Here is a 26,198-nt window from a genome sequence, read left to right as displayed (position 1 = left end):
AATACTGAGGCTGGCAGCTAGAACATGTATTAGCACTTATTAAACCTGCCACATACAGTGAAAAGCCACAGCAGAAAATTGTTGTGTAACATGCCCTCAAATTAGGATGTATTTGCTAAATATATTGAAAATAAATTAAACATTCAATTTGACTTTGAGATTTTTTACATGGGACTTTACCATTACCAATATACCAGCCACAAGTCATAATTTTCTATTATATACCTGAAAAATCTCGTGAACTATGATGATTTTGTTTGCATCACTTTGAATTGTTTCTCTTCCTTTATCATGTTTCTTTGCTTCCAAGTCTCGGATTTTACGGTTTGTTATTTCTGAATATTTAAGGCTTTGAAAGAGTTCCTGCTGTTTCATGCGTATTTCTGGAGTAAAATAATTTTAACGAAGACATTGTAAGGCATTTTTTTTCTTTTTTTAAAGGCATCTCATTACCAATATGTTTTTGAATTTATATGAGGTTATTAAAAATTAAAGAAAAAAAAAGGCTTAGGCAGTGTTTACACATTGGGGTTGATTCACTAAAAGTGGAGTATAGTTTTCTCCCCCCCCCCCCCCTCTGTGGTTCTGAGCTATTGGGTTTCCCAGAGTTCAAATCCACCACATTTTGTTTTGAAAACCTTAGTAAATATGTTGGGGGGCAAGTCCCTTTTTCCCTTTTTTCAGGGACAGACCCCATTTGTTGGTGTAGCACCCCTTTTAATCGGGAACATGCCCCTTTTATCCAGCAGACACTCCCTTTTTCCTTTGTTTTTCCTGAGAAAAGTCAAGAGTTGGTAGGGTTTATTGGATTCTTTTTGGCGCAAAATCTGGCACAAAAATGTAGCAGCACAAACCTGATAAAAAAACATCTGGAACAAGTTAGTAAAAAATCCCCATCGTATTTTGGTCGGTATTTTTACCAAAACTAAGGGTGGATCCAAAACACAGGTTTAGTCTTATGCCCCTCCCCATCCCACCATTGAACATGTCCGGACTATCTGCAAACTGCTTAGATCATGTGACAGCTGGGAGGCATAAAAATTGGCCGCAAACATCAGGAGGCTGGCTTGTCAGGGAATATGAGAAATAGCCAAGTCACCTGTAATCAGCTGATTTGTGAAGCGATGTTTTGAGAGACAAAGCAAGCCGGGAAAGGCTCAAGGCAACAGTAAGCCCTAGTGCACAAGAATGCAGAAGCTCTAGGTGCATGAACATACAATAAAAGTAAGGATCCACCCCAGATAGGGAATACAAGTTAATTAACACGATCCATAACTTGGCATAAAAAAATCCGGGAACACACCATGCCCCTTTTACTTTATGATGAGTTGAAAACTACTATTTGGTTTTGGGACCAAAAATTGAGTAAATGAATGGAAGCATTTTTTGTAGGGAAGAATTTTAAAACCTCTTGTATCCCTTAGGCCCCTACTGACAGAATATTACTGTTCATCCTGAGAAGTATGGGATGGATTAAAGAATATATATTTTTCCTCTTTTGGGTAGCTCCATCTCCTAGTTTTCTACCTTCACCCTTAGATACCCCAAGAGCGGAATGTCTGTGCAGAATTTCGACTGAATATTCAGCACGGATATTCCTCTGCTGCAGAGTCCCATTGATTTCAAAGGGATTCTGCTGCACTATACACACTGGAATTTCTGCAGCAGATGCTTCTGCCGCCAAAATCCCAATTCCAGCATCCGCAAAAAGACTAGATATGTCTATTCTTTTTGCAGATTTTGCTCGGAAATGCATTGCCTCTTTAAGACTGCATTTCCGAGCAGCCCTAGGAGGCGCTGGATTATTCAAATGTGCAGAATGTGCGTTTTTCATGCGGACATTCTGCACATTTTACACAGTGTTAACGTGGCCTTAAACTTTACTTCTCTATAGAAAACAATCTTTCTCCTGAAGGTCCTTTCTTCTTGGTAAGGACTTCTCTTTAGCTGCTTTTTTAAATTTTTGGGGACAAAACAGTTCACTTTGAAAGTGTTTGCACACAATTGTAATTTTGATGTGGTGTCCCCAGTGCACATGTTTAATGGCAAAGCCCAATGGATTTGAAATAGTCAATGCTGCTCCCTTAGCTGATACCCGAATAGATTCTAAAGAAAAAACCTGTGGCTATCTTAAGGAGAGTTATGGATGCTAAAATTTAATCGCTGGGTGTGTTGACCCTCAAATTGTTCTCCTGCTTGTCAATCCATATGCTCATGGACTTAGCTATGCACCTAGGGGCAATATATGAGGATTAAAGGGGTACTCCACTGCCCCAGCATTTGGAACATTTAGTTTTGAACACTGGGTGCGGGGGTCGTGACGCAAAGGCCATGCCCCTCGTGACATCATGCCACGTCTTTAAATGCAAGTCTATGGGAGGGGACGTGACAGCCGCCACACCCCCTCCCATAGACTTTCATTAAGGGGTGCGGCATGACGTCATGAGGGGCTTGGCCGTGATGTCACGACCCCCCGCAGCCTGCACCCAGCATCCTGAACTAAATGCTCAGAACGCTGGGGAAGTGGAGTACCCCTTTAAGATGATAACATGACATTTCTCATGAATGCCTTATTCATTCGGCAGAACTACGTGTGCACTGCATTGCCATCAACGGTGACAGCACAGGTCCACGCATTCCTACTGAAAGATTTTGGCAGCTGCTGCCAAATGAAATCCCCAAGCAGATTTCTTGATCAGAATTCTGTGAGTGGAGATTTCTCAGTGTGAACATACCCTGACAAGGAAGTAGTGAATTATGACATGGTAGGGGAGAGCCACTGACCAGCAGCCAGAAGATGAAAGGAAAAACACAGTAGGACTGGCTATTATGAGCAAATGGGCCTACTCCACTATAGTTTTACATTGTGCCGCTTCCACTCGTTGTTTAGGTAAAAATACTGTGGTGAGAGATTCTGCTGCATCATGCACACTGCAGAATTTCCCTGGTGGAAATTCAAATTCCAAAATCCTCCAAAACAATTAACATTTAACATAATTAACAGAACTTACAATTTTGGCATCACTTGCAGCAGCTGGAATCTCTGCCCCCAATATATCTCTTTCTAGGGCTTTCAAAAATGATTGTGCTTGCCACCCAAACAACTTTATTTAGATAATCTGTTTATTTCTCTCCAGTAAACTATAGGGACTAGGTGGTATTCTGGGTTAAATACTCTTGTGACAAGTGCATATATGTGTATGTGTAATAAAATCAGTTTTAGAGAAAACCAGAACAAAATACACCATTAACACTTACCTATTCTGCTCTTACGTGTGTTAACCAATTTCTCTTCCAATTGTCTGTTGTTCTAAATTAAAACCAGAAAGAGAAACATCTCAGATAGCTGCAAAGTACCACACAATGTCAACACTTACAAATAGAACTCGCATACAGTGACACAGGTCAAGTACATGACAATACAACCACTGTCAAGTCAACCTGCAAAACTGCTCAGGTGTGGAAGAGATTTTTTTTTCAGCATTCTAACCAAACATCGGTTAAAATATATGTTAACACGTATTGTGTATGGTGCAGGTTTTATACTGTGTATATCAAAAAAATTCATTGCTGAAGCATAAAATCTGCTGTGTATACAGAACGTGTGACCATGCGCCTAATGTTGACCAATTGTCTACCTAAAAAGAGAAGAGTCCTGTAGTAAGTGAAGGGGATCTATAAAAAAAAAAAATATTTATAAACAAAATAACCGCTTACTTGTTGTAGCACCATAATCTGCTTACAAATATCCTTAGAATGATTCATCACTCCCATTATTGATCTAAATAATGAAACAGGAAATAGAGAAGGTTAAAATGGATAAGGACAACTGTCTCACCATAAAATCTCAATTGTTCCAGTTGCCTTAGTTTTCTATTTTAACTAGGCCAATTGTGGAAATCTTACTGCAGCCTCTTAAAACTGTTCCAGCATTACAACAACCTATAATTTCCATCTTTAAAACGAGCAGAGGAGATATTCGGTAGTATCTTGCTATACAGAAACACTATAGGGGAGATTTATCAAAACCTGTGCAAAGGCAAAGTTGCCCAGTTGCCCATAGCAACCAATCAGATCTCTTCTTTCATTTTGCATAAGCCTTGTTAAGAAAGTAAGAAGAAAGCTGATTGGTTGCTATGGGCAACTGGGCAACTTTGCCTCTGCACAGGTTTTGATAAATCTCCCCTATATGTTCCATTTAGATAGACTAAAATTGTTTCTCTTACCGGCGTTGAGTGGTATCTTTCTGCAAGACATTCAGCAAGGCATTGAAAGTTTGCATCCTAAACAGACATACACCATGAATTACCAACAATGAATGAATGATTTCTGCATAATAATATTTAAATCAATGGCTATCCTGAGCAATTGGGTAGAGACTAAAAATTTAAAATTCCATGTTGCAGGACAATTCACACCACCTAACGGTAACACTGAAAAAGTGCATGAGCACCCTTCATCACCGACTACCTACTAACAGGTCTTCAATACACTTCACTTACATAGAATAAGATCCTGCTCCCATATATCTCTATAGTACACCATCAGAAGCAGCAGAAGCATGGAGGACTTTATAAAGCAGTACTGAGAAGCATGTAAGCTGTGAATGAAGCACTGGAGTGAGAATAGTTACTAAACCTTAAGCCACTTCTCTGTCTCTCTGCAGCTCTTGCCTCCTCCCTCATCATAGACATTATCTGCAGCATGTAACTTAATACCTCTGTGAGCTGAGTGTATCTCTCTCTTAAAAAGGGACTTTTAGCTGTTTTTTTTTTTAGACTGTTTAGATGGCATTAGGAGTGAGGGGGGGGGAAAGGAAAGGCCTGATAAGGGACAAAAGGCATTTTTCTCCAATAAGGTATTGCAAAAGTTTCTTCTATCATTTTTCCTACAAAATTATGCAGCATTTGTTAAAATTACAGAGAATATGATCCGTTGCTACAAGCATCCATTAAATAGCCAATGTTTTTTTCCCCCAACATAAGAATTACCAAGTGCACATGCAGTGCTAAATCAAACTTAGCACAGCAGAGAAAAAAAAAAAAAAAAAAAAAAAAAAAAGTACAAACAACATGTCCAGTAGAACAAGCAAATTTGAGATTGATATTCACCCTGACATATGCAGAGCTGAGTAAAAATTACTCACCTCATGAGAGCAAGCTCCTTGTTTTTCACAGAACAAATTTCATTTTCCAGCGGCACACAAGCAATGCTCAAACTAGCAAAGAAATAGTGAATTAGCAAGGGATTACACACAATGCTGCTGTCAGCCGGCTGACAGAAAAAAATAAAAAAAAAAGTCAAGAGACAAAATATACCTATAAACTGTGGGATGTGATTGTTTATAAGAGTGTGTAGGTATACACCGCTCACTTCCTTCGGGTCTCACTGCATCACCTATGCACGTACACGCCGGTCCCGCCCTTGTCTATGTGCACTAATAGAAGAAAGAAGGTTGTCCAGCACTCGGGATATGCAGGTAAAAATCAATGCTTGCTTTAGTGATAATCAAGACATTCTCTCTTTTTGAGCCATGTCCGAAGATTATCAATAAAGCAAGCATTGATTTTTACCTGCATATCCTGAGTGCTGGACACCCTTCTTTCTTCTAATAGTGATTGTTTATACCCTCAAATCAAAGTCAGCCAACTTCGGCTACATTCACACTTTGGAGTTTGACAGCCCATTGCCGGCAATAACTGGTCCAGATTGACCCCATTATAGTCAATGGGGTCCGTTAGTTGCCGCTATTTTCAGAGAGAATAGCGGGAGAAAAAGACGGTGCAAGCACTCTCTTTTTCTCCCTGATGGTCCTGACAGCCGTCACACTACCGGATCATAACAGTAGTGTGAAAGGGACCTTAGTCATCTGTAGGACCCATAAGAGCAGTCCTATAGCAATTTTGAAAATATTGATCACACCAATGACTGGGACACTAAAACCAGGACAGTATTAGAATAATGGGTTCTCTTTTGTGCACTGGTCACTAACCCTGGAAAGATCTAGGCTTTGTATAACCGGGTGCACTTAATTGTTTGGTCCCTCCTTACTTTTATAGAAAGAAACCTGTCAATCAGTGACTGCCTCACAGACACTTCACCTGGCACCATGGCTTAGGTAAAATAAACAAAAACAAAAAAAAAAAATGGTATGCTTGTTAAAGTGACACTCTCTACAATAAAGCCTTTATTGCATAAAGAAAGACAATTATGAAACTGTGTACACAACTCTAGTACAATTTTCTGTCTGCGTAGTTATTTAGATGATATTGGGAGAACAGAGTGTTCCATATAAAGTGACATAACTGTGTGGCTAAGTTCACCTCCAGATTTTTTGATGTGGTCTTTCACTAAAGTAATTTATTGCTTATTGAGATAGGAGTTTCAAAAATTCTGCTCAAACAATGCAAATAAAAAAAAAAATATCTATATTTTACATGGACAGCCATTTATGTGTAATGCTGCTGTGGTGACAATGAATGGCCAGACAGCCTCCCCAGCTCAGATAAAACAAAGTGGCCTTAAGAAAAATGTATACCATGTGAATAAGGACTATGAAAACATACCTTCCATTTAAAGAAGCATCAACATTTTCTATGGATTCTCCTCCTACAATGTTAATGTACATTAATTGTTCATGGTGAACTTAAAAATACTATTTATACATTATATCAATATCTCTATATATGCATATACATCCTTAGGGGTACCCCGCCCCTAGACATCTTATCCCCTATCCAAAGGATCCCCAGCAGCGGGACCCCCGGGATCTCGGCTGCAGCACCCCGCTGTCATTACTGCACAGTGCAAGCTTGCTTTGTGCGTATTGATGGGCAATACAGGGGCCGGAGCATCGTGACGTCACGGTTACGCCCCTTGTGACATCATGGTCCGCCCCCTCAATACAAGGCCCCCCTCCCATAGACTTTCATTAAGGGGGCGGGCTGTGACATCACACTGCTCCGGCCCCTGTATCACCCATCATTACGCGATCAGACATCTTATCCCCTATCCTATGGATAGGGGATAAAATGTCTAGGGGCGGAGTACCCATTTAAAGATACAGTTTCTCACATTAGTGAGTCCACCCTTCAAATTTTTGTAAATAGTTTTCTTATCTTAATGTGACAACCCTGAAGAAATGAAACTTTACAATGTAAAGTAGTAAGTGCACAGCCATTGTTGTGTCCCCTCAAAATAACTCACATAGCCATTAAGGTCTAAACCTTGGCAATAAAAGTGAGTACACCCCTAAATGGAAATGTCCAAATTGGGCCCAGAGTTAATATTTTGTATGTCTCAGTACATGTTGGCATTTATCAGTGAACTGTAGTTCCCCATTACCATCAGCACTCATGCAGGCCCAGACCATGACACTCCCATAACCATGTTTGACTTCATGTAGGCAAGACACACTTTTCTTTGTACTCCTCACCTAGTTGCCACCACACACTTGACACCATCTGAACCAAATAAGTATCTTAGTCTAAAGACACGGATTACTGGAACCATGCCTTGTGGTCCACTGAGACAGCTTGTGGGCTTTCTAGTGCATCAATTTTAGATGAGGCTTCATTCTGAGATGACAGCCATGCAGACCAATTTGATGCAATGTGCGGCATATACAGGCATTGACAGCCTGACCCCACCCCTTTAACCCCTCAAGGACTCAGGGTTTTTCCACTTTTGATTTTTAAAAGGCAAGGAGGAAAAAACTAAACCCTTTCCATTTTCCACCTAAAAATCCATATTATGGCTTATTTTTTGCGTCGCCAATTCTACTTTGCAGTGACATTAGTCATTTTACCCAAAAATGCACGGCGAAACGAAAAAAAAAATCATTGTGCGACAAAATCGAAAAAAAACGCCATTTTGTAACTTTTGGGGGCTTCCGTTTCTATGCAGTGCATATTTCAGTAAAAATTACACCTTATTATTATTCTGTAGGTCCATACGGTTAAAATGATACCCTACTTATATAGGTTTGATTTTGTCGCACTTCTGGAAAAAATCATAACTACATGCAGGAAAATGTATACGTTTAAAAATGTCATCTTCTGACCCCTATAACTTTTTTATTTTTCCACGTACAGGGCGGTATGAGGACTCATTTTTTGCGCCGTGATCTGAAGTTTTTATCGGTATGATTTTTGTTTTGATCTGACTTTTTGATCACTTTTTATTCATTTTTTTTAATGGTATAAAAAGTGACCAAAATACGCTTTTTTTGACTTTGGAATTTTTTTGCGCGTACGCCATTGACCGTGCGGTTTAATTAATGACATATTTTTATAGTTCGGACATTTACGCACGCGGCGATACCACATATATTTATTTATTTTTTTACACTGTTTTATTTTTTTTATGGGAAAAGGGGGGTGATTCAAACTTATTAGGGAAGGGGTTAAATGACCTTTATTAACACTTTTTTTTTACTTTTTTTTGCAGCGTTATAGCTCCCATAGGGACCTATAACACTGCACACACTGATCTCCTATGCTGATCACTGGAGTGTATTAACACGCCTGTGATCAGCATTATCGGCGCTTGACTGCTCGTGCCTGGATCTCAGGCACGGAGCAGTCATTCGTCGATCGGACACCGAGGAGGCAGGTAAGGGCCCTCCCGGTGTCCGGTCAGCTGTTCGGGACGCCGCAATTTCACCGCGGCGGTCCCGAACAGCCCGACTGAGCAGCCGGGTCACTTTCACTTTCGAAGCGGCGGTCAGCTTTGACCGCCGCTTCTAAAGGGTTAATACCGCACATCGCCGCGATCGGCGATGTGTGGTATTAGCCGCGGGTCCCGGCCGTTGATGAGCGCTGGGACCGACGCGATATGATGCAGGATCGCGGCGCGATCCCGCTTTATATCGCGGGAGCCGGCGCAGGACGTAAATATACGTCCTGTGTCGTTAAGGAGTTAAAATATGAGTGCTGCCAGGATTGCTGCAGGTTAATTTCCCCAAAAAATACCTCTGGATATGATGCTGAGCACATGTACTCTTTGGTCAACCATGGTGAGGCCTGGTCATAGTAAAACCTATCTTGTGAAACCACTGTATGGTCTTGCCCACTGTGCTGCAGCTCTGTTTCAGGGTCTTGGCAATCTTCTTATAGACTAGGTCATCTTTATGTAAAGCAACAATTAGTTTTATTCTGATCCTCAGCGTTCTTTGCCATGAAGTGCCATGCTGAACTTCTAGTAACCAGTATTTCAGAGTGTGAGAGCCATAACACCAGATTTAAGACACCTGCTTCCCAATGAAACCTGAGATCTTGTAACCCTAACAAATCACATGATAGTGGAGGTAAAATGGCTAATTGAGCCAATTTTGACATTTCTACTTAGAGGTGTACTCCCCTTTGTTGCCTAGGTTTAGACATTAAGGGCTGTTATTTTTTAGGGGACAGCAAGATTAACCCCTTAAAGGACCAAGCCTATTTTGACCTTAAAGGGGTACTCCGGTGAAGACCTTTTTTCTTTTAAATCAACTGGTGGCAGAAAGTTAAACATATTTGTAAATTATACAAAAACAAAAAAGATAGTATGCACTCACCGCTGGTAAGTTGCTGCGGGCTCCGAGTCCGGGATCACCACGGCATAGGTGTAGACGATAAGGGGCGCTCAGAGGCGCCCCTTAAATCTATTAAAATCTTAATCCTTCCTGTACTTATTAGCTGCTGAATACTACAGAGGAAATTATTTTCTTTTTGGAATGCTCTCTGATGACATCACGACCACAGTTCTCTCTGCTGACGTTATTATAATAATAATGCTTTATTTAATGTCCTTAGTGGGATTTGAACCCAAGTCCCCAGCACTGCAAGGCAGCAGTGCTAACCACTGAGCCACCATGCTGCCCTTAACATACAACTGCTATGCATGGTTGCTAAAATGGACAGAGATGTCAGCAGAGAGCACTGTGCTCGTGATGTCATCAGTGTTCCAATAAGAAAGGAATTTCCTCTGTAGCATTCAGCAGCTAATAAGTACTGGAAGGATTAAGATTTTTTTAATAGAAGTAATTTACAAATATGTTTAACTTTCTGCCACCTGTTGATTTAACCCCTTAAGGACACATGACGTACTGGAACGTCATGTGTCCACTCCCGATCTATAACGCGGGGCCACGGCGTGGCCCCGCGTCATAGCGGTTCGGGCCCGGCCTCTAACAACGGCCGGGACCCGTGGCTAATAGCGCGCGGCATTGATCGCTGTGCCGCGCGCTATTAACCCTTTAGACGCGGCGTTCAAAGTTGAACGCCGCGTCTAAAGTGAAACCGAAAGCATGCCGGCTAGCTCAGTGGGCTGTTCGGGATAGCCGCGGTGAAATCGCGGCATCCCGAACAGCTGACAGGACAGCGGGAGGGCCCCTACCTGCCTCCTCGCTGTCCGATCGCCGAATGACTGCTCAGTGCCTGAGATCCAGGCATGAGCAGTCATGCGGCAGAATCATCGATCACTGGTTTCTTATGAGAAACCAGTGATCAATGTAAAAGATCAGTGTGTGCAGTGTTATAGGTCCCTATGGGACCTATAACATTGCAAAAAAAAAGTGCAAAAAAAAAGTGAATAAACATCATTTAACCCCTTCCCTATTAAAAGTTTGAATCACCCCCCTTTTCCCATAAAAGAAAAAACAGTGTAAATAAAAATAAAAATAAACATAAATGGTATCGCCGCGTGCGGAAATGTCCGAATTATAAAAATATATCGTTAATTAAACCGCACGGTCAATGGCGTGCGCGCAAAAAAATTCCAAAGTCCAAAATAGTGCATTTTTGGTCACTTTTTATATCATGAAAAAATGAATAAAAAGCGATCAATAAGTCCTATCAATGCAAAAAACCGTTAAAAACTTCAGATCACGGCGCAAAAAATGAGCCCTCATACCGCCCCATACACGGAAAAATAAAAAAGTTATAGGGGTCAGAAGATGACAATTTTAAACGTATAAATTTTTCTGCATGAAGTTATGATTTTTTCCAGAAGTGCGACAAATTCAAACCTGTATAAGTAGGGTATCATTTTAATCATATGGACCTACAGAATAAAGGTAAGGTGTCATTTTTACCGAAAAATGTACTACGTAGAAACGGAAGCCCCCAAAAGTTACAAAATGGCGGGTTTTTTTTTCAATTTTGTCTCACAATGATTTTTTTTCCCGTTTCACCGTAGATTTTTGGGCACAATGACTGACGTCATTACAAAGTAGAATTGGTGGTGCAAAAAATAAGCCATCATATGGATTTTTAGGTGCAAAATTGAAAGAGTTATGATTTTTTAAAGGCAAGGAGCAAAAAACGAAAATGCAAAAACGGAAAAAACCCCGGTCCTTAAGGGGTTAAAAGAAAAAAGGTTATCACCGGATTACCCCTTTAAGGACGAGTCCTATTTTGACCTTAACCCCTTGGGGACGGAGCCCATTATAACCCTAATAACGGGAGCATTTTTTGCAAATCTGACCACTATCACTTTATGCACTAAAGGGGTATTCCTGGAAAAAAACTTTTTTTTTTATATATCAACTGGCTCCAGAAAGTTAAACAGATTTGTAAATGACTTCCATTAAAAAAAAAAAATCTTATTTTTTCAGTACTTAGCTGCTGAAGTTGAGATGTTCTTTTCTGTCTTAGTGCTCTCTTATGACACCTGTCTCGGGAACTGTCCAGAGTAGAAGTAAATCCCCATAGCAAACCTCTTCTACTCTGTGCAGTTCCCGAGACAAGCAGAGAGCACTGTTGCCAGACAGAAAAGAACAACTCAACTTCAGCAGCTGGTAATTATTGGAACGATTAAGATGTTTTAATAGAAGTAATTTACAAATCTTTCTGGAGCCAGTTGATATATAAAAAATAACTGGAATACCCCTTTAATAACTCTGGGATGCTTTTACTTATGAATTTGATTCAGAGATTGTTTGTTCATGACATATTCTACTTTGTTAGTGTTAAATTTACTAACTTTGAAGCACTCTGCTTATAAATAAATTACATATTGATTCACATATACAATATGTCTACTTTATGTTTGCATCATAAAGTTGACATGTTTAACATTTTTGAAGACATCAGAGGGCTTCAAAGTATAGCAGCAATTTTCAAATTTTTCCCGAAAATTTCAAAATCTGAATTTTTCAGGGACCAGTTTACAAGTGAATTTGAGGGTCTTAATGGGGTCCATTATAGGGAATTTCCAACATAATGAAAACTGAACCCTTTATCGTTATCAAAATGACATTCAAAAAGTTTATTAACTCTTTAGCTGTTTCACAGGAATAGCAGCAAAAAATGGAGAAAAATCTAAATTTTTTATTTTTTTATTTAATTTTTTTTACACTAAAATGTTACTGTAGCCCCATTTTTTTGTAAAAGGTAAAAAGGCCCCCCCAAAACATGTAATTCATCTTCTCTCGATTAAGGAAATACCTCATATGTGGATGTAAAGTGCTTTATGGGTTCATTAGAGGGCTCAGAAGGGAAGGAGCAACAATGGCATTTTGGAGAGCGAATTTTGCTGAAATGGTTTTGGGGGGGCATGTCGCATTTAGGAAGCCCCCATGATGCCAGAACAGTAAAAAATTAAAAACCACATGGCATACAATTTTGGAAACTACATCCCTCAAGGAACGTAACAAGGGGTATAGTGAGCCTTAACACCCCACAGGTGATTGATGAACTTTCATTAAAGTGGGATGTGAAAATGAAAAATATGATTAACACTAAAATGCTGGTGTTACCCTAAACTTTTCATTTTCACAAGGAGCAATAGGAAAAAATTCCCCACAAAATTTGTAACCCCATTTCTCTCAAGTAAGGAAATACCTCATATGTGGATGTAAAGTGGTCGGTGGGCGCACTAGAGGGCTCAAAAGGGAAGGAGCGACATTACGCTTTGGGAGAGCGAATTTTGCTTAAGTCGTTTTTCGGTGACATATCGCATTTAGGAAGCCCCCATGATGCCAGAACAGTAAAAAAAAAAAAAAAAAAAAACACATGGCATACTATTTTGGAAACTACACCCCTTAAGGAACGTAACAAGGGGTACAGTGAGCCTTAACACCCCACAGGTGATTGACGAACTTTCGTAAAATTGGGACGAAAAAAAAAAAAAAAAAAAAAAAGCTGGTGTTACCCCTTGTGAAAATGCAAAAATTTGGGGTAATGGGAGAGAAAGCCCCCAAGAATGTTTGATCCAATTTCTTCTCAGTAAGGAAATACCCCGTGGATGTAAAGTGCTCTGTGGGCGAACTGCAATGCTCAGAAGAGAAGGAGCGCCATTGAGCTTTTAGAGAGAATTTGTTTGGAATGGAATTCGGGGGCCATGTGCATTTACAAAGCCCCCTGTGGTGCCACAACAGTGGACACACACACACACACACACCCCCATTTTGGAAACTACAGACCTCACATTTAATTACTTGTCTCAGATTTTTCCCAGCTTGCAATGCGGCCGAGACCTGACTCACTAGTCAGCTGATGACAGGGAGCCTGTCTGCATCAATGAGTGGAGGGATCGCTTGGTGGGAGAGAGATCAATCTGCAACTAATGCAACAGCTGTGTCACGATTCGGCTGGCTGGAGGTGGATCCTCTGTGCCAGAGAGGGATTGGCGTGGACCGTGTTGGTGGACCGGTTCTAAGTTGCTACTGGTATTCACCAGAGCCCGCCGCAAAGCGGGATGGTCTTGCAGCGGCGGTAGCAACCAGGTCGTATCCACCAGCAACGGCTCAACCTCTCTGACTGCTGAAGATAGGCGCGGTACAAGGGAGTAGACAAGAGCAAGGTCGGACGTAGCAGAAGGTCAGGGCAGGCAGCAAGGATCGTAGTCAGGGGCAACGGCAGGAGGTCTGGAACACAGGCTAGGAACACACAAGGAAACGCTTTCACTGGCACAATGGCAACAAGATCCGGCGAGGGAGTGCAGGGGAAGTGAGGTATAAGTAGGGAGTGCACAGGTGAACACACTGATTAAGCCTGCTGCGCCAATCAGTGGCGCAGTGGCCCTTTAAATTGCAGAGACCCGGCGCGCGCGCCCTAAGGAGCGGGGCCACGCGCGCCGGGACACGAGTCAGGTACGGGAGCCGGGATGCGCATCGCAAGCGGGCGCCTCCCGCATCGCGAATCGCATCCCGGCTGAGAGGGATATTGCAGCGCACCCGGTCAGCAGGTCTGACCGGGGCGCTGCAAATGAGAGGATGCTGCGAGGGCTCCGGGGAGGAGCGGGGACCCGGAGCACTCGGCGTAACAAGCTGAAGGCACCCCGATTGAAAACCACAGTTCTTTTGAATGGATGCAGCTCATTTAGGTTTCAATGGGTGGGGTGGCTGATGTGTGGGAGGGAGGAAAATGGAATTGTGGGATTTGTAGTCAAAGAAGGAAAGTCAAACAGGAAATACCAGTTCACAAAAAGCTAGCCACAGTTTTATGGTAATCTCACAACATAGCCATTTATCCCCAAAACAAGCGCAGATCCTTCCTAAGCATGTCCATTACTGTCTGCCAGGTACTTACTAAAATCACCTTATGGTGGATAACCCCTTTAATGGTGGACATACCCGTGATCGTGGATGTCGGCCATTACCAGTGGGTCCCTGGCTGATATCAGCAGCCGGGACCTGCCGTGCATGACCCGAGCATCGCTCCAATGCTCGTGGTCATGTATAGGACGTAAATGTAAATCCTGGTGCACGAAGTACCGCCTCATCAAGATGTATATTTACGTTGGTGGTCGTTAAGGGGTTAAAAGGGAACCAGTTATCAGATTTTACCATATACAACACTTGGCAATGTATTATATTTAGTAAAACCTTCAGAAGCACAGAGAAAAGGGCCGGGGAAGCTTATAAAGCAGTTTCCTGCCTCCACTGAGCAAAGGGAAATATTTGCATACTAGGAAAGGGGCCTTTAACTCCAAAATGGCTGGACTGATTGTATTAAGTAATACATTTTGTGCAGGTTCATTGTGTTTCTCTTTAAATGATTTTTGTAACATGTCCAATGCACACAGTTTTGTAGTAGTAAAAAATATTTTGTTAGTCACTGTATTGACAATATAATTGACATAGATTACAAAGTTCATCAAATGAAAACGTCCTCCAAAACATACACCCAAGCGTTATCGATGTCTAAGCAGCAGGTATAAGGATTGTCTGGATTTTCGACAAAAAGGGGTATTCCAGGATTTTTATTACCTGTGGGCCTTGTCGTCAGTTTTTATGCAGGGGACCCACACCCGGAAGTGCTGTAGTGAGTCCTTTACTGTTGTCTCTGACCTTTCCCAGCATTCCATTCGACCAAAGACAATATGTCTAGGTCACATGGTATTCAGGGGGCGTGGCTATGCTGCGGTATAAAGCCCAACACCCCTGTGTAATATATTTTTACATTTCAAGCTCAAATCCAGAATTTAAAAAAAATAAAATACGAAATAATCTACATAAAATGTTAATACCTTTTTAATGTATTTCCTATATTCCTATATTGATCCTCCGTTATGCCAGTGTTATAGCCCAAAACTGCTCAAATATTTCTGCTAGACAAGAAGCTGATAACACTACATTCTTTGCTGACTCAAATGTCTGCACAAAGGTTTAGTCTTAACACCTGACACTGTGCAGTAAATCTAAGGCAGGAAAAACAAGCAGTAATACACATGGATTCATAAAAGCTCACACATAGAAAAGCACTCATCTGTTCTTGGCACCATTTACTATACACTGGGTGTTGACTTCAGCCAGTGTCAAGATGTACTTCCCTGGACAGAGTCAGGCTATATTCACACAGCAGAATTTCCACATGCGGGATTCCGCATCAAATTAAAGCCCAATAGACTTAAATGGGATTCTGCACTCCCATTCACACTTAAGAATTTTCGCATGGGAAACCAAAACTGTATATTTTAGTTAAAAGTTGATTAATACAAACTTGTATGAAAGTCCGTTTTCATTTCCATCAATTGCTGTTTCACTTGCCTTCCAAGTCTGCAGAAAAAAACATGGATCAAATATATTATATGTATGGCACAATACACTGCATCCTAAAAAATACTGGTTTAGCAAGACATTTAGGGACGCTTACAACAGACTATATTTTTTTGATGAGACAACCCCTTTAAGGATGCAGCGATTTGTTTTAAACTTTCTTCCCACCACTCAGGATTATGATAAAATAAGGCTGTACTCAGCAATTTTATCCTTGCCGCTTCTAGAGCCCCAATCTTCCCTGCAGTCACTGTTTACAACCAACGAATGGCCTCAGTGGTCTCATGCTATATACCATTGAGACCAGTGATTGACTGCAGTGGTGACATGAGAATGTCAAGTGAATAAAGTCTGGAGGGTAGTAACAAAATGATGGAATCAGCAAGGATTGAACTGGTGAATATAGTTTGGTTTGTTATTTTATCACAATCCCAGATGGTGGGCACATTTTTAAATTAGGCCCCATTTACATTATACCCCAATATACGGTACATTGGTGGTGCCATGTGCTGTGTTTTACCTCATATTTTCCTACCCATTGAAGTCAATGGATAGCAAAATATGCAGCTGATTTAGCTATACATTGACTTCAATGGGTAGGAAAATATGCAGCAGAAAATACACATCAAAATACGGCACAAGTGACCCTAGCCTTAGGGCATATTCACACAAAAAAATAAGTAGTAAAAACTGTAGATCTGGTATTGACGTAAAAGCACAACAACCTGCGTTAAGGGTGTATTCATATTTGATGCGCAGGATTTGAACCTGCAGATAATATAAATGATTAAATACCGCTTCAAATCTGCAGCATCAAATCCTGCACAAATATGAATACACCCTTAACGCAGGTTGTTGTGATTTTATGTCAATACCAGATCTACACAGTTTTTAGGTTTTACTACTTATTTTTCCTATAATAAAGTATTTTGCAAGTGAATAAAGGTTTCTCTTGTTTTTCTAAAAGCTTCACTGAAGCTTTATTGAATGTCATTGAGGCCGTTTGGGAGCCTAAGGCCAAGTTCACACAGCAGAAAGTGCCCAGAAATCAGGATGGACCTTCCGTACATTGCACATTCCGGTGAGCGCAAGGACTGTTAGGAAATGAGTCGTCTGATAGACTAATGCATTTCCAGGCAGAATCCGCAGAAAGAATAGACATGGCTATTCTTTCTACGGGTGCCAGAATCAAAGTTTCTATGGCGGAAACATCTGTGGAGGAAAATCTGCCATGTAAGCAGTGCAGCAAAATGTCACTGAAATCAATGGGACATTCCGCACAAATTCCACTGTATCAACATTAGGGTCCCAAACAAGCTGATGTCCCCCTGTGTAATAGGGCCAGCGATCAGCTGATGAATGTGCAAATGCTCAATGGTTGGCTGATCAAGTAATTTTGACCTGGTTAAAATCATTGTCCATTAGATGCAAATCTCCCTGTGTAACTGAGCATGTGGGGCCAACAGCTGATCGCTCATACAGCCCTCCTTCCCCAATAATAGAGACATCTTCTAGGGACCTTACTTAACCCCTTAAGGACCCGGGCTTTGTCCGTTTTTTCATTTTCAATTTTTCCTCCTCAACTTTTTCACCTAAAATTCTATACGATGGCTTATTTTTTGCGTCACTAATTCTACTTTGTAATGACATTAGTCATTTTACCCAAAAATCTACGGTGAAACAGGAAAAAAAAAATCAATATGTGACAAAATTGATGAAAAAACACTATTTTATAAGTTTTGGGGGCTTCCGTTTTTACGCAGTACATTTTCCGGCAAAAATGACACCTTATCTTTATTCTGTAGGTCCATACAGTTAAAATGATACCCTACTTATATAGGTTTGATTTTGTATCACTTCAGAAAACAATCATGAATACATGCAGGAAAATGTATACGTTTAAAATGGTCATCTTCTGACCCCTATAACTTTTTTATTGTTCTGTGTTCAGGGTGCTATGAGGGCTTTTTTTTTGCGCTGTGATCTGAAGTTTTTAGTGGTACCATTTTTGTTCTGATCAGACTTTTTGATCACTTTTTATTAACTTTTTTGTGGTATAAAAAGTGATCAAAAATACGCCATTTTGGACTTTGGAATTTTTTTGCGCGTACGCCATTGAACGTGCGGTTTAAAAAGTAGTATATTTTTATCATTTGGACATTTCCACACGCGGCGATACCACATATGTTTATTTTTATTTACACTTTTTTTTCTTGGAAATGCCGGGTGATTCAAACTTTTATTAGGGGAAGGGATAATTCAAAGGGTTAATGAATTATTATTATTTTTTTTTTTTGTTTTTTTTACACTTTTCTTATGCAATATTATAGCTCCCATAGGGGGCTATAACATTGCATTAACTGATCTTTAACACTGATTGATGCATCTCCATAGGAATGGATCAATCAGTGTTTTCGGCGATTGAATGCTCAAGCCTGGATCTCAGTCTTGAAGCATTCATTCGGCGATCGGACAGCGCAGGAGAAGGTAAGAGACCTTCCTCCTGTACTACAGCTGTTCAGGATGTTGCGATTATGCCACGGCGATCCCGAACAGCTCCCTGAGCTAACTGGCAACTTTTACTTTCGTTTTTAGCTGCGTGGCTCAGCTTTGAGCGCGCGGCTAAAGGGTTAATAGAGCGCGGCACCGCAATCAGTGCTGTGCGCTATTAGCAGCGGGTCCCGGCTTCACTATGACGCTGGGCCCGCCGCGATATGATGCGGGGTCACCGTTATATCGCAGGACCGGGACCCAGGATGTACCCATACGTCCTGGGTCCTTAACAGGTTAAAGGAGTACTCCGCTGCTCAGAATTTGGAACAAACTGTTCCGAACACTGGAGCCGGGAGCTTGTGACATCATATCCCCGCCACCTCATGATGTCAGGTCCCTCAATGCAAGTCTGTGGGAGGGGGCGTGATGGCTGTCACATCACGAGCTCCCGGCACCAGCGTTCGGAACAGTTTGTTCCAAACACTGAGAAGCGGAATACCCCTTTAAAAGGGAGTTCTCCAGGAATAGCTAGGTTCTTCCAGAAACAGCACCACACCTGTCCGCAGTAGGTGTGTGGCTTTACAACTTGGCTCCATTAACTTCAATGGAATTGAGCTGCAGAACCACAAACAACCTGAAGAGAGGTATGGTGCTTTTTTTGCTCTGAGAAATAAAAGAAGCAATCTGATTGGATGTCATGGGCAGCTCAACAACTTTACCTCTGGACAGATTTTGATAAATCTCCCCCAATATGTTTAATTTTGCAGTATGCAAAAACAGCCAACTAAGCTATTGTGTTTGCAAAAAAATTATATTGTATGGCATACAGCAGCCTCCCCTATATTTGAGATGAGAACACAGTTGGATCAATTGTACAACAAACTAACTGATTCCATTGACTTAACGGCCTATTATGTGGAGGACACCTCTAATAGCTGACATGGCGTACCTGGCTATTAACCATTTAGATGCCGCTGTGTATTTTTTTACTACGATTTCAGCCATTTGCGGAAAAAAAAAATGCATGCGGTACTGCTATTTAGCAGCAACGTGTGGATACAGCCTTAGTGAATTTAAGTGTAAAAGAAAAAAAAAGAAAAAATTTACACATACATTAACAAGTACAAATATACATTAACCCTTTTTTAATACACATACATTAACCCCTTCCATACTAAGTGTTTAAATCACTCCCCTTTTCCTCATAAATTTTAATAAACATATTGGCCCTGATTTACTAAGAGTAAAGTGTAGGTTTCTGTTTCTTTTCAGACCCTATACAACAGTGTTTCCCAACCAAAGTGCCTCCAGCGGTTGCAAAACTACAACTCTCAGCATGCTCGGACAGCCAAAGGCTGTCCAAACATGCTGGGAGTTGTAGTTTTGCAACCGCTGGAGGCACTCTGGTTGGGTAACACTGCCTTAGGCCCGTTTCACACTATAGGTATCATCCTGTAAAAAAAACAAAAAAAAAAAACCTCCGTTATTATTCCCAGCTAAAAGTCCACAAACCAGCCGTCAAAAAATCCCATTCATGTCAATGGGATTTTTTGAACATCCTTCTGCATCAGGCATGTCCGTTTTTGCTGAGATCAGTTATTTTTGCCGGCACAAAAAACGGTGCATGCACTAATTTTTGGTCCGACAAAAAAATAAGGTGAAAAAAACGGACGTTAAAATTTAACATTGAAGTCTATGGGAACTAGGTGTTAAATAATACATTATCAGGTTTTTTAACACCCATTTTTTTGTACTGCTTAGTACAGCTTTACAAAAAAGAAAGGATTAAAACCTGATTAAAAAAAATAAATGGATTTAACTGGTAATAACAGATAAACAACATCAGGTTTTTTAAGAAAAAACCCATTATAAATAACGGATTATTACCAGTTATCGCATCCGTTTATTTTTTCTGTTATTTTAAAATAACAGCAATAAAAAAGCAGGGCGATACCTGTAGTGTGAAAGGGGCCTTACAAGAATGAAGCTCATGAAACTGTAATGGAAGGTACATGAAGACTTGATAAAGCTCAGACTAAGGCTTTCACACTACAAAATTCTCTGTTTTTAAACATCTGTATGAATTTCCGCCTGAAAACGGCAGTAACAAAATCCTATACGTCCGTTAGAAAATCCCATTATAGTCTATGGGATTTTCTAATAGCCGTTTGAATCAGTTATAATCAGTTATTGATAACGGACGTTATTTTGTGATGGATGATAGTTCGGAAGAAAATAGTTCATGAACTCTCTTCAGTCACAAAATAACGTCCATTATCAATAACGGATTCAAACGGCTATTCGAAAATCCCATAGACTATAATGGGATTTTCTAACGGACGTATAGGATTTTGTTACTGCCGTTTTTAGACGGAACTTCATACGGATGTTTAATAACGGAGAATTTTGTAGTGTGAAAGAAGCCTAACTTCATCCTATTTACCATGGGCTTTATATACACACAAGAAACACAATTATCAGGTATAGAACAGTATTATAGCTCACCGGATCAACTGCATGCAGGATTTAGAGGTTTCAGCTGGGGGGGAATCTTCATGTCCTCTTTGAGTATAGGGAAGGCTGCTTTGCAGGCATCTGATACTTGTGTTACGCAGCTGGACAAACAATTCAGGCATATGCTCCCTGCCAACAAAACCATACATTTTATACTAAACATTTCTATGTGCGTAGTAAAACATTTTATTTTACATAGGTCTAGTGGTTTCCATATTGGAACATTTTTTGGATGCCATTTTTGTTGCATTCCACTTCTGCAAGCAAAGATACTCAAAGCTGATGTGAGACGAAGGTCCAAGGCAGTTTCTCTTTTTGTTGGCCCTTTTTCTTAGCAGATACAAATAGTAGGTGGATAAGTCAATCATTACTGATCCTGACCTCTTTACAGGTTTTTTTGCTGCCTTCTTTTTAGAGGACATGTTCCACCAAGTAGCTTTCCTGAGAACACTGCACAGTTCCTACCCTAAGGCAGGGATCCTTATTATAGCATTTAGACATCCTCCCACAATTTAGGTATAAGCCAGTAAGGTACTACTTGTGCCTTCAAAGCCAACGGAAGTGAGCCATAGATTAACCCATTCCCCCCAACACACTTTCTGCCTCCTCACCTTCGTTCACACTGCATTAGGGCTTTTGTCAGACATATCCTTTTCGGGCCATATGCCCTATTTGCGGGATGCCGGCAGATACGTCTAAGGCTGGGTTCACACCACGTTTTGTTAAGTACGGTTCCCGTATTCGGCTGGGAGGAGGAGGAGCGGGGCTTAATCGCGGCGCCCGCACTCAGCCGTATTCGGGAACCGTATTTAATGCATGTCTATGAGCCGACCAGAGTGAACCGCAGCCTCCGGTCGGCTTCGTTTTCAGCCGTATGCGGTTTCCCGACCGCAGGCAAAAACGTGGTCGACTGCGTTTTTGCCTGCGGTCGGGAAACTGCATACGGCCGAAAACGAAGCCGACCGGAGGCTGCGGTTCACTCCGGTCGGCTCATAGACATGCATTAAATACGGTTCCCGAATACGGCTGAGTGCGGGCGCCGCAATTAAGCCCCGCCCCCCTCCTCCCAGCCGTATACGGGAACCGTAGTTAACAAAACGTGGTGTGAACCCAGCCTAACAAAAGCCCAAACGCAGTGTGGACCTAGTCTAAGGCTGCATTCACACCATGTTTTTGCAATACAGTGCCCATATACGTTTTCAATTTGAAAACCGTACAGAACCGTATTTAAAACCGTATGCATTGACTCTCCATTGAAAACCATATGCCAAATGATGCATCGGGTTGCATCAGTTTTGCGTCTTGTACGTTTTTTTTTTTTCCCCGTACCCATAACCGTAGCCTACCACGGTTTTTGGTCCGGGTGAAAAATCGGATTGAAACCGTATATGTTTTTTTAAAGGGGTAGTCCAGTGGTGAAAAACTTATCCCCTATCCTAAGGATAGGGGATAAGTTTGAGATCGCGGGGGGTCCGACCGCTGGGGCCCCCTGCGATCTCTCTGTACGGGGCCCCGGCTCTCCGCCGAGATAGCGGGTGTCGACCCCCGCACGAGGCGGCGGCCGACATGCCCCCTCAATACATCTCTATGGCAGAGCCGGAGATTGCCGAAGGCAGCGCTTCGGCTCTGCCATAGTGTTGTATTGAGGGGGCGTGTCGGCCGCCGCCTCGTGCGGAGGTCGACACGCCCCCTTCCCGCGGGCTGTCGGGGCTCGCAGGGGATCTCACAGGAGATCGCAGGGGGCCCCAGCGGTCAGACCCCCCGCGATCTGCAACTTATCCCCTATCCTTAGGATAGGGGATAAGTTGCTCACCACTGAATCACCACTGGACTACTCCTTTAACATGGGTGTCAATGGGAACGGTAGAGAACCGTATGTGCGTACAGTTCCATTCGGTTTGCACCATACAGTTTTTTACTTTGCACAGTTGTTTTCTTAGAATTTCCATCAAACAAGCAAAACTTTATTCATAATGGGGTGAAAAGTTAAAAACGTATACGTTTTTTTCTTAAAAAACGGATGCAACTGGACATCATTTTTCAAACCGTATACTTTTTTTTAACCATATACGGGTTGAAATTTGTACACACGTTTTGATACAGTTTAGTCTGGTTTTGAGGATCTGTTTCTCATCAAAAACCTGATACGGGAACTGTATTGCAAAAATGTGGTGTGAATGCAGCAAGACCGGAAACTTGTTGTTTAAGGGTTTATTTATTGCTGGACGAGTTGTACCTTTTACTGGCCCCCTTTATATTACCATATAAAGTATTAAAGCCAGGAAAAAAAAAAATTATTGTAGGGCAAAATTGAAAATAAATAAATAAAATAAAAATGTAATTGCCCAATTCTGCCGCTGTTTTTTGCAGCATTTTTTACTGACATTTTATAACGTTTAGTGTTAAAACGCCAATTTTTTTACCCTGTAGCAATTTTTCACTGGCTTCAGGGTAACTAAGGAGGTAACTAATGATGCATAGTGCACCGCTGTATACTGTACTGGAGCCTGGACTCCTGTCACTTTACTGACAAGGGTCCCTGCTCGGAGCAGGGCTGTGAGTACAGCTTGTGCTGGGCAGAAAGCAGAGGTGTAGCTTGTTGCTCCTGGGCCCCGATGCAAAATCTACAAACAGGGCTCCATATGTCAATTATAATACTGGTTTATTATGGGGAAGATGTGCTTTGGGGCCCCCTTAGGCACCAGGGCCCCCGATGCGACTGCTACCTCTATAGCTATGCTCGTAGCAGAAAGTATACAGTTCACTGTATACCTTCTGCCCAGCCAGGAAAGAGTTAAAGGGATACTCTGTCCCTAGAAATCTTATTCCCTATCCAAAGGAAAGGGGATAAGATGTCTAATTGCGGGGCTCTCTCCGCTGGGGAACCCCGCAATCTCCCTGCTGCACCCAGCATTCGTTTAGAGTGTCAGGTGCAACTCCAGAGGCTCATGATGTCACTGTCACACCCCGCTCGTGACATCACAGCCACGCCCCCTCAATGCAAGTCTATGGGAGGGAGCATGACGACCGTCACGCCCCCTCTTGTCGGCTTGCATTGAGGGGATGTGGCCGTGACGTTTCGAGCCTCCGCCCGACATCCCCAGTCAGCAGGCACGGAGCTATGTCTGGGGTGCCGCGGACAAAATCACGGGGGTCCCCAGTGTTGAGACCCCCGCGATCAGACAACTTCTCCCCTATCCTTTCGATCCTTTAAATGGGCACTGTCCTTAAAACAAATTTTTGCTATTGCACTCCTTATGGAAAATAAAAAAATCTTTCTAATGTACTTTGTTAAAAAAAAAAAAAAGCTGTCACTAGGTGTCTCTCTACTTGTCCAGAGCACATTTCTTGTACAGAAATCTCTTGTACAGACTTTGGACTCCTGCTGGCCTGGCAGAAGTCCAAAATCACGAAATGCAGTTTGGAGTGCTAAGGAGGGTGTGTGCAGCCATAGTCAATCATAGCTCATCTCACACTGAACTGCTCTGGGCTGTGTGTAGCAGAGTGAGGGAGGAAGCTCTCCCCTGAATGGCTTCAGATGATGTCACGCCTGCTGGGTAACGCCCTTTCCCAATCTGTGAATCTGACTGAGACTGAGCAGAAAATACAGAGCAATATCAAGGTAGATGAAAATTTAAAATAAAATAAAAGCAGGGGGTGGTTTATCATGATGGGGCAGTGATCTGGGAGGATTATAACATTTAAAAAGATCATGACAGGTACTCTTTAAAGGTACTCTTTAAAGGTACCCCTAAACATCTTATCTCCTATTCTGATAGCAGCCGGAACCTGCCGCGCATGACGCGAGCACCGCTTCGGTGCTCGGGATCATGGCGGCGCATAAATGTACGTCATGGTGCGTTACGTACCACGTCACCATGACGTACATCAACGTCCATTGTCATTAAGGGGTTAAGTGTTGAATTTCGAAAAATCCTTTCTTATTCCTCGTCTACGTCGTAAAAGCAACACCTGTGAAAAAAATTCAGCTTTCTAGGTCCAAGGGTTTAGGCTGGGCGTTGATGAGTCAGTGAGTCAGGCCTTCTCTTTTTATATATATATATATATATATATATATATATATATAGCTAGATATATAATCGCTGAGTGTTTGTGAACTTTAGAAAATGGATGACCAACTAATTGACCAACCGATTAATTGATTATGAATATAGTTGACAACTATTTACATAATCGATTAATTGCCGATTAATCGTTTCAGCCCTAGTCGGCAGTACTGTATACAGTGGTGCATAGAGCACTGCAGTATACTGTTCAGGAGCCCGGACTCCCATCACTATACTGAGGAAAGTCCCTCCTCCAAACGGGGCTGCACTATGTGAAAATAGGGGGGACCCTGTATGAGGTTTCCCCTATTTTCATTATCAACCCGATACTAACCAAGCAGCAGCCTGACATTACCAGTGAGGGCGAGGACTGATGTTTTTGGCTCTCCCCAGCCTAAATAACCTCAGCCTGTCTGTATCCTGCAGCAGATGTATGTGTGAAAGAACCCTAAAAGAAGACAACTATGGGCAAATAGTCCGAAAAAAGCACCATCCCTAGAACATGCTGCATTAAAAGACATGTCCATTTTATATACCTATGTTAATCCAAAGTGGTGTTTCCCAACCAGGGTGCCTCCAGCTGTTGCAAAACTACAACTCCCAGCATACCCGGACAGCCATTGGCTGTCCAGGCATGCTGGGAGTTGTAGTTTTGCAACAGCCAGAGGCACCCTGGTTGGGAAACACTGATCCAAAGGCTGACTGGGCCTGCTGAGGTTGTAGTTTTGCAACAGCTGAAGCCATCCTGGTTGGGAATTACTGTTTGATACTATTGATTCTTATTTTTATATGGAAGACCTTTATACACACACAAAGTATATACACACGGAGTGACGTATGCACACAAATAGGTGTCCCCATTAAAACTGTTTCTCAGTTTCGATTTCTCACACATCACGTCACACACACACACACACACAGCCTGGAGCTCTGGAGTTTCCAGCATTTCTCAATTTTCGTTTTGTTGATGTGCCGACAGACAGTGTCCGCATCCTATCAGCCATTTTCTTGGCGTTCGCCCTATACAAAGAATGGTGAGTGGTCTTCACAAATATGGCCGCTTGCGGATCCTCTGTTAGCCGCGGTGGAGACAGATTTCTTCTGGACACAAGAGGCATATCTAGGTAATATATGACCCATAG

The 26,198-nt window shown here is 41.9% G+C and overlaps 1 protein-coding gene across 7 annotated transcripts in view; it reads right to left on the bottom strand.

The window, feature by feature from the left end:
- Positions 1-26,198, bottom strand: part of CENPH (centromere protein H) — a 29,874-nt gene that overhangs the window by 776 nt on the left and 2,900 nt on the right. Inside the window, exons 1-9 of one of the 7 annotated variants that reach the window (XM_056567438.1) lie at positions 26,055-26,181; positions 20,981-21,119; positions 15,927-15,982; positions 6,567-6,609; positions 5,147-5,218; positions 4,227-4,283; positions 3,718-3,781; positions 3,259-3,310; positions 226-383 (exon numbers count right to left, since the gene is read on the bottom strand). In XM_056567438.1, coding sequence (XP_056423413.1) covers positions 226-383; positions 3,259-3,310; positions 3,718-3,781; positions 4,227-4,283; positions 5,147-5,218; positions 6,567-6,609; positions 15,927-15,982; positions 20,981-21,111 — 633 coding nt within the window. In that variant the 5' untranslated portion in view covers positions 21,112-21,119; positions 26,055-26,181. The other 6 variants (XM_056567434.1, XM_056567432.1, XM_056567433.1 and 3 more) reach the window with 6 other exon arrangements.

This window comes from Hyla sarda, chromosome 3 (genome assembly GCF_029499605.1).
Source record: "Hyla sarda isolate aHylSar1 chromosome 3, aHylSar1.hap1, whole genome shotgun sequence".
NCBI classification, from domain to species: Eukaryota; Metazoa; Chordata; class Amphibia; order Anura; family Hylidae; genus Hyla; species Hyla sarda.
The sequence above is the reverse complement of the archived record's forward strand: the minus strand, read 5'-3'. Positions and strand labels throughout refer to the sequence as shown.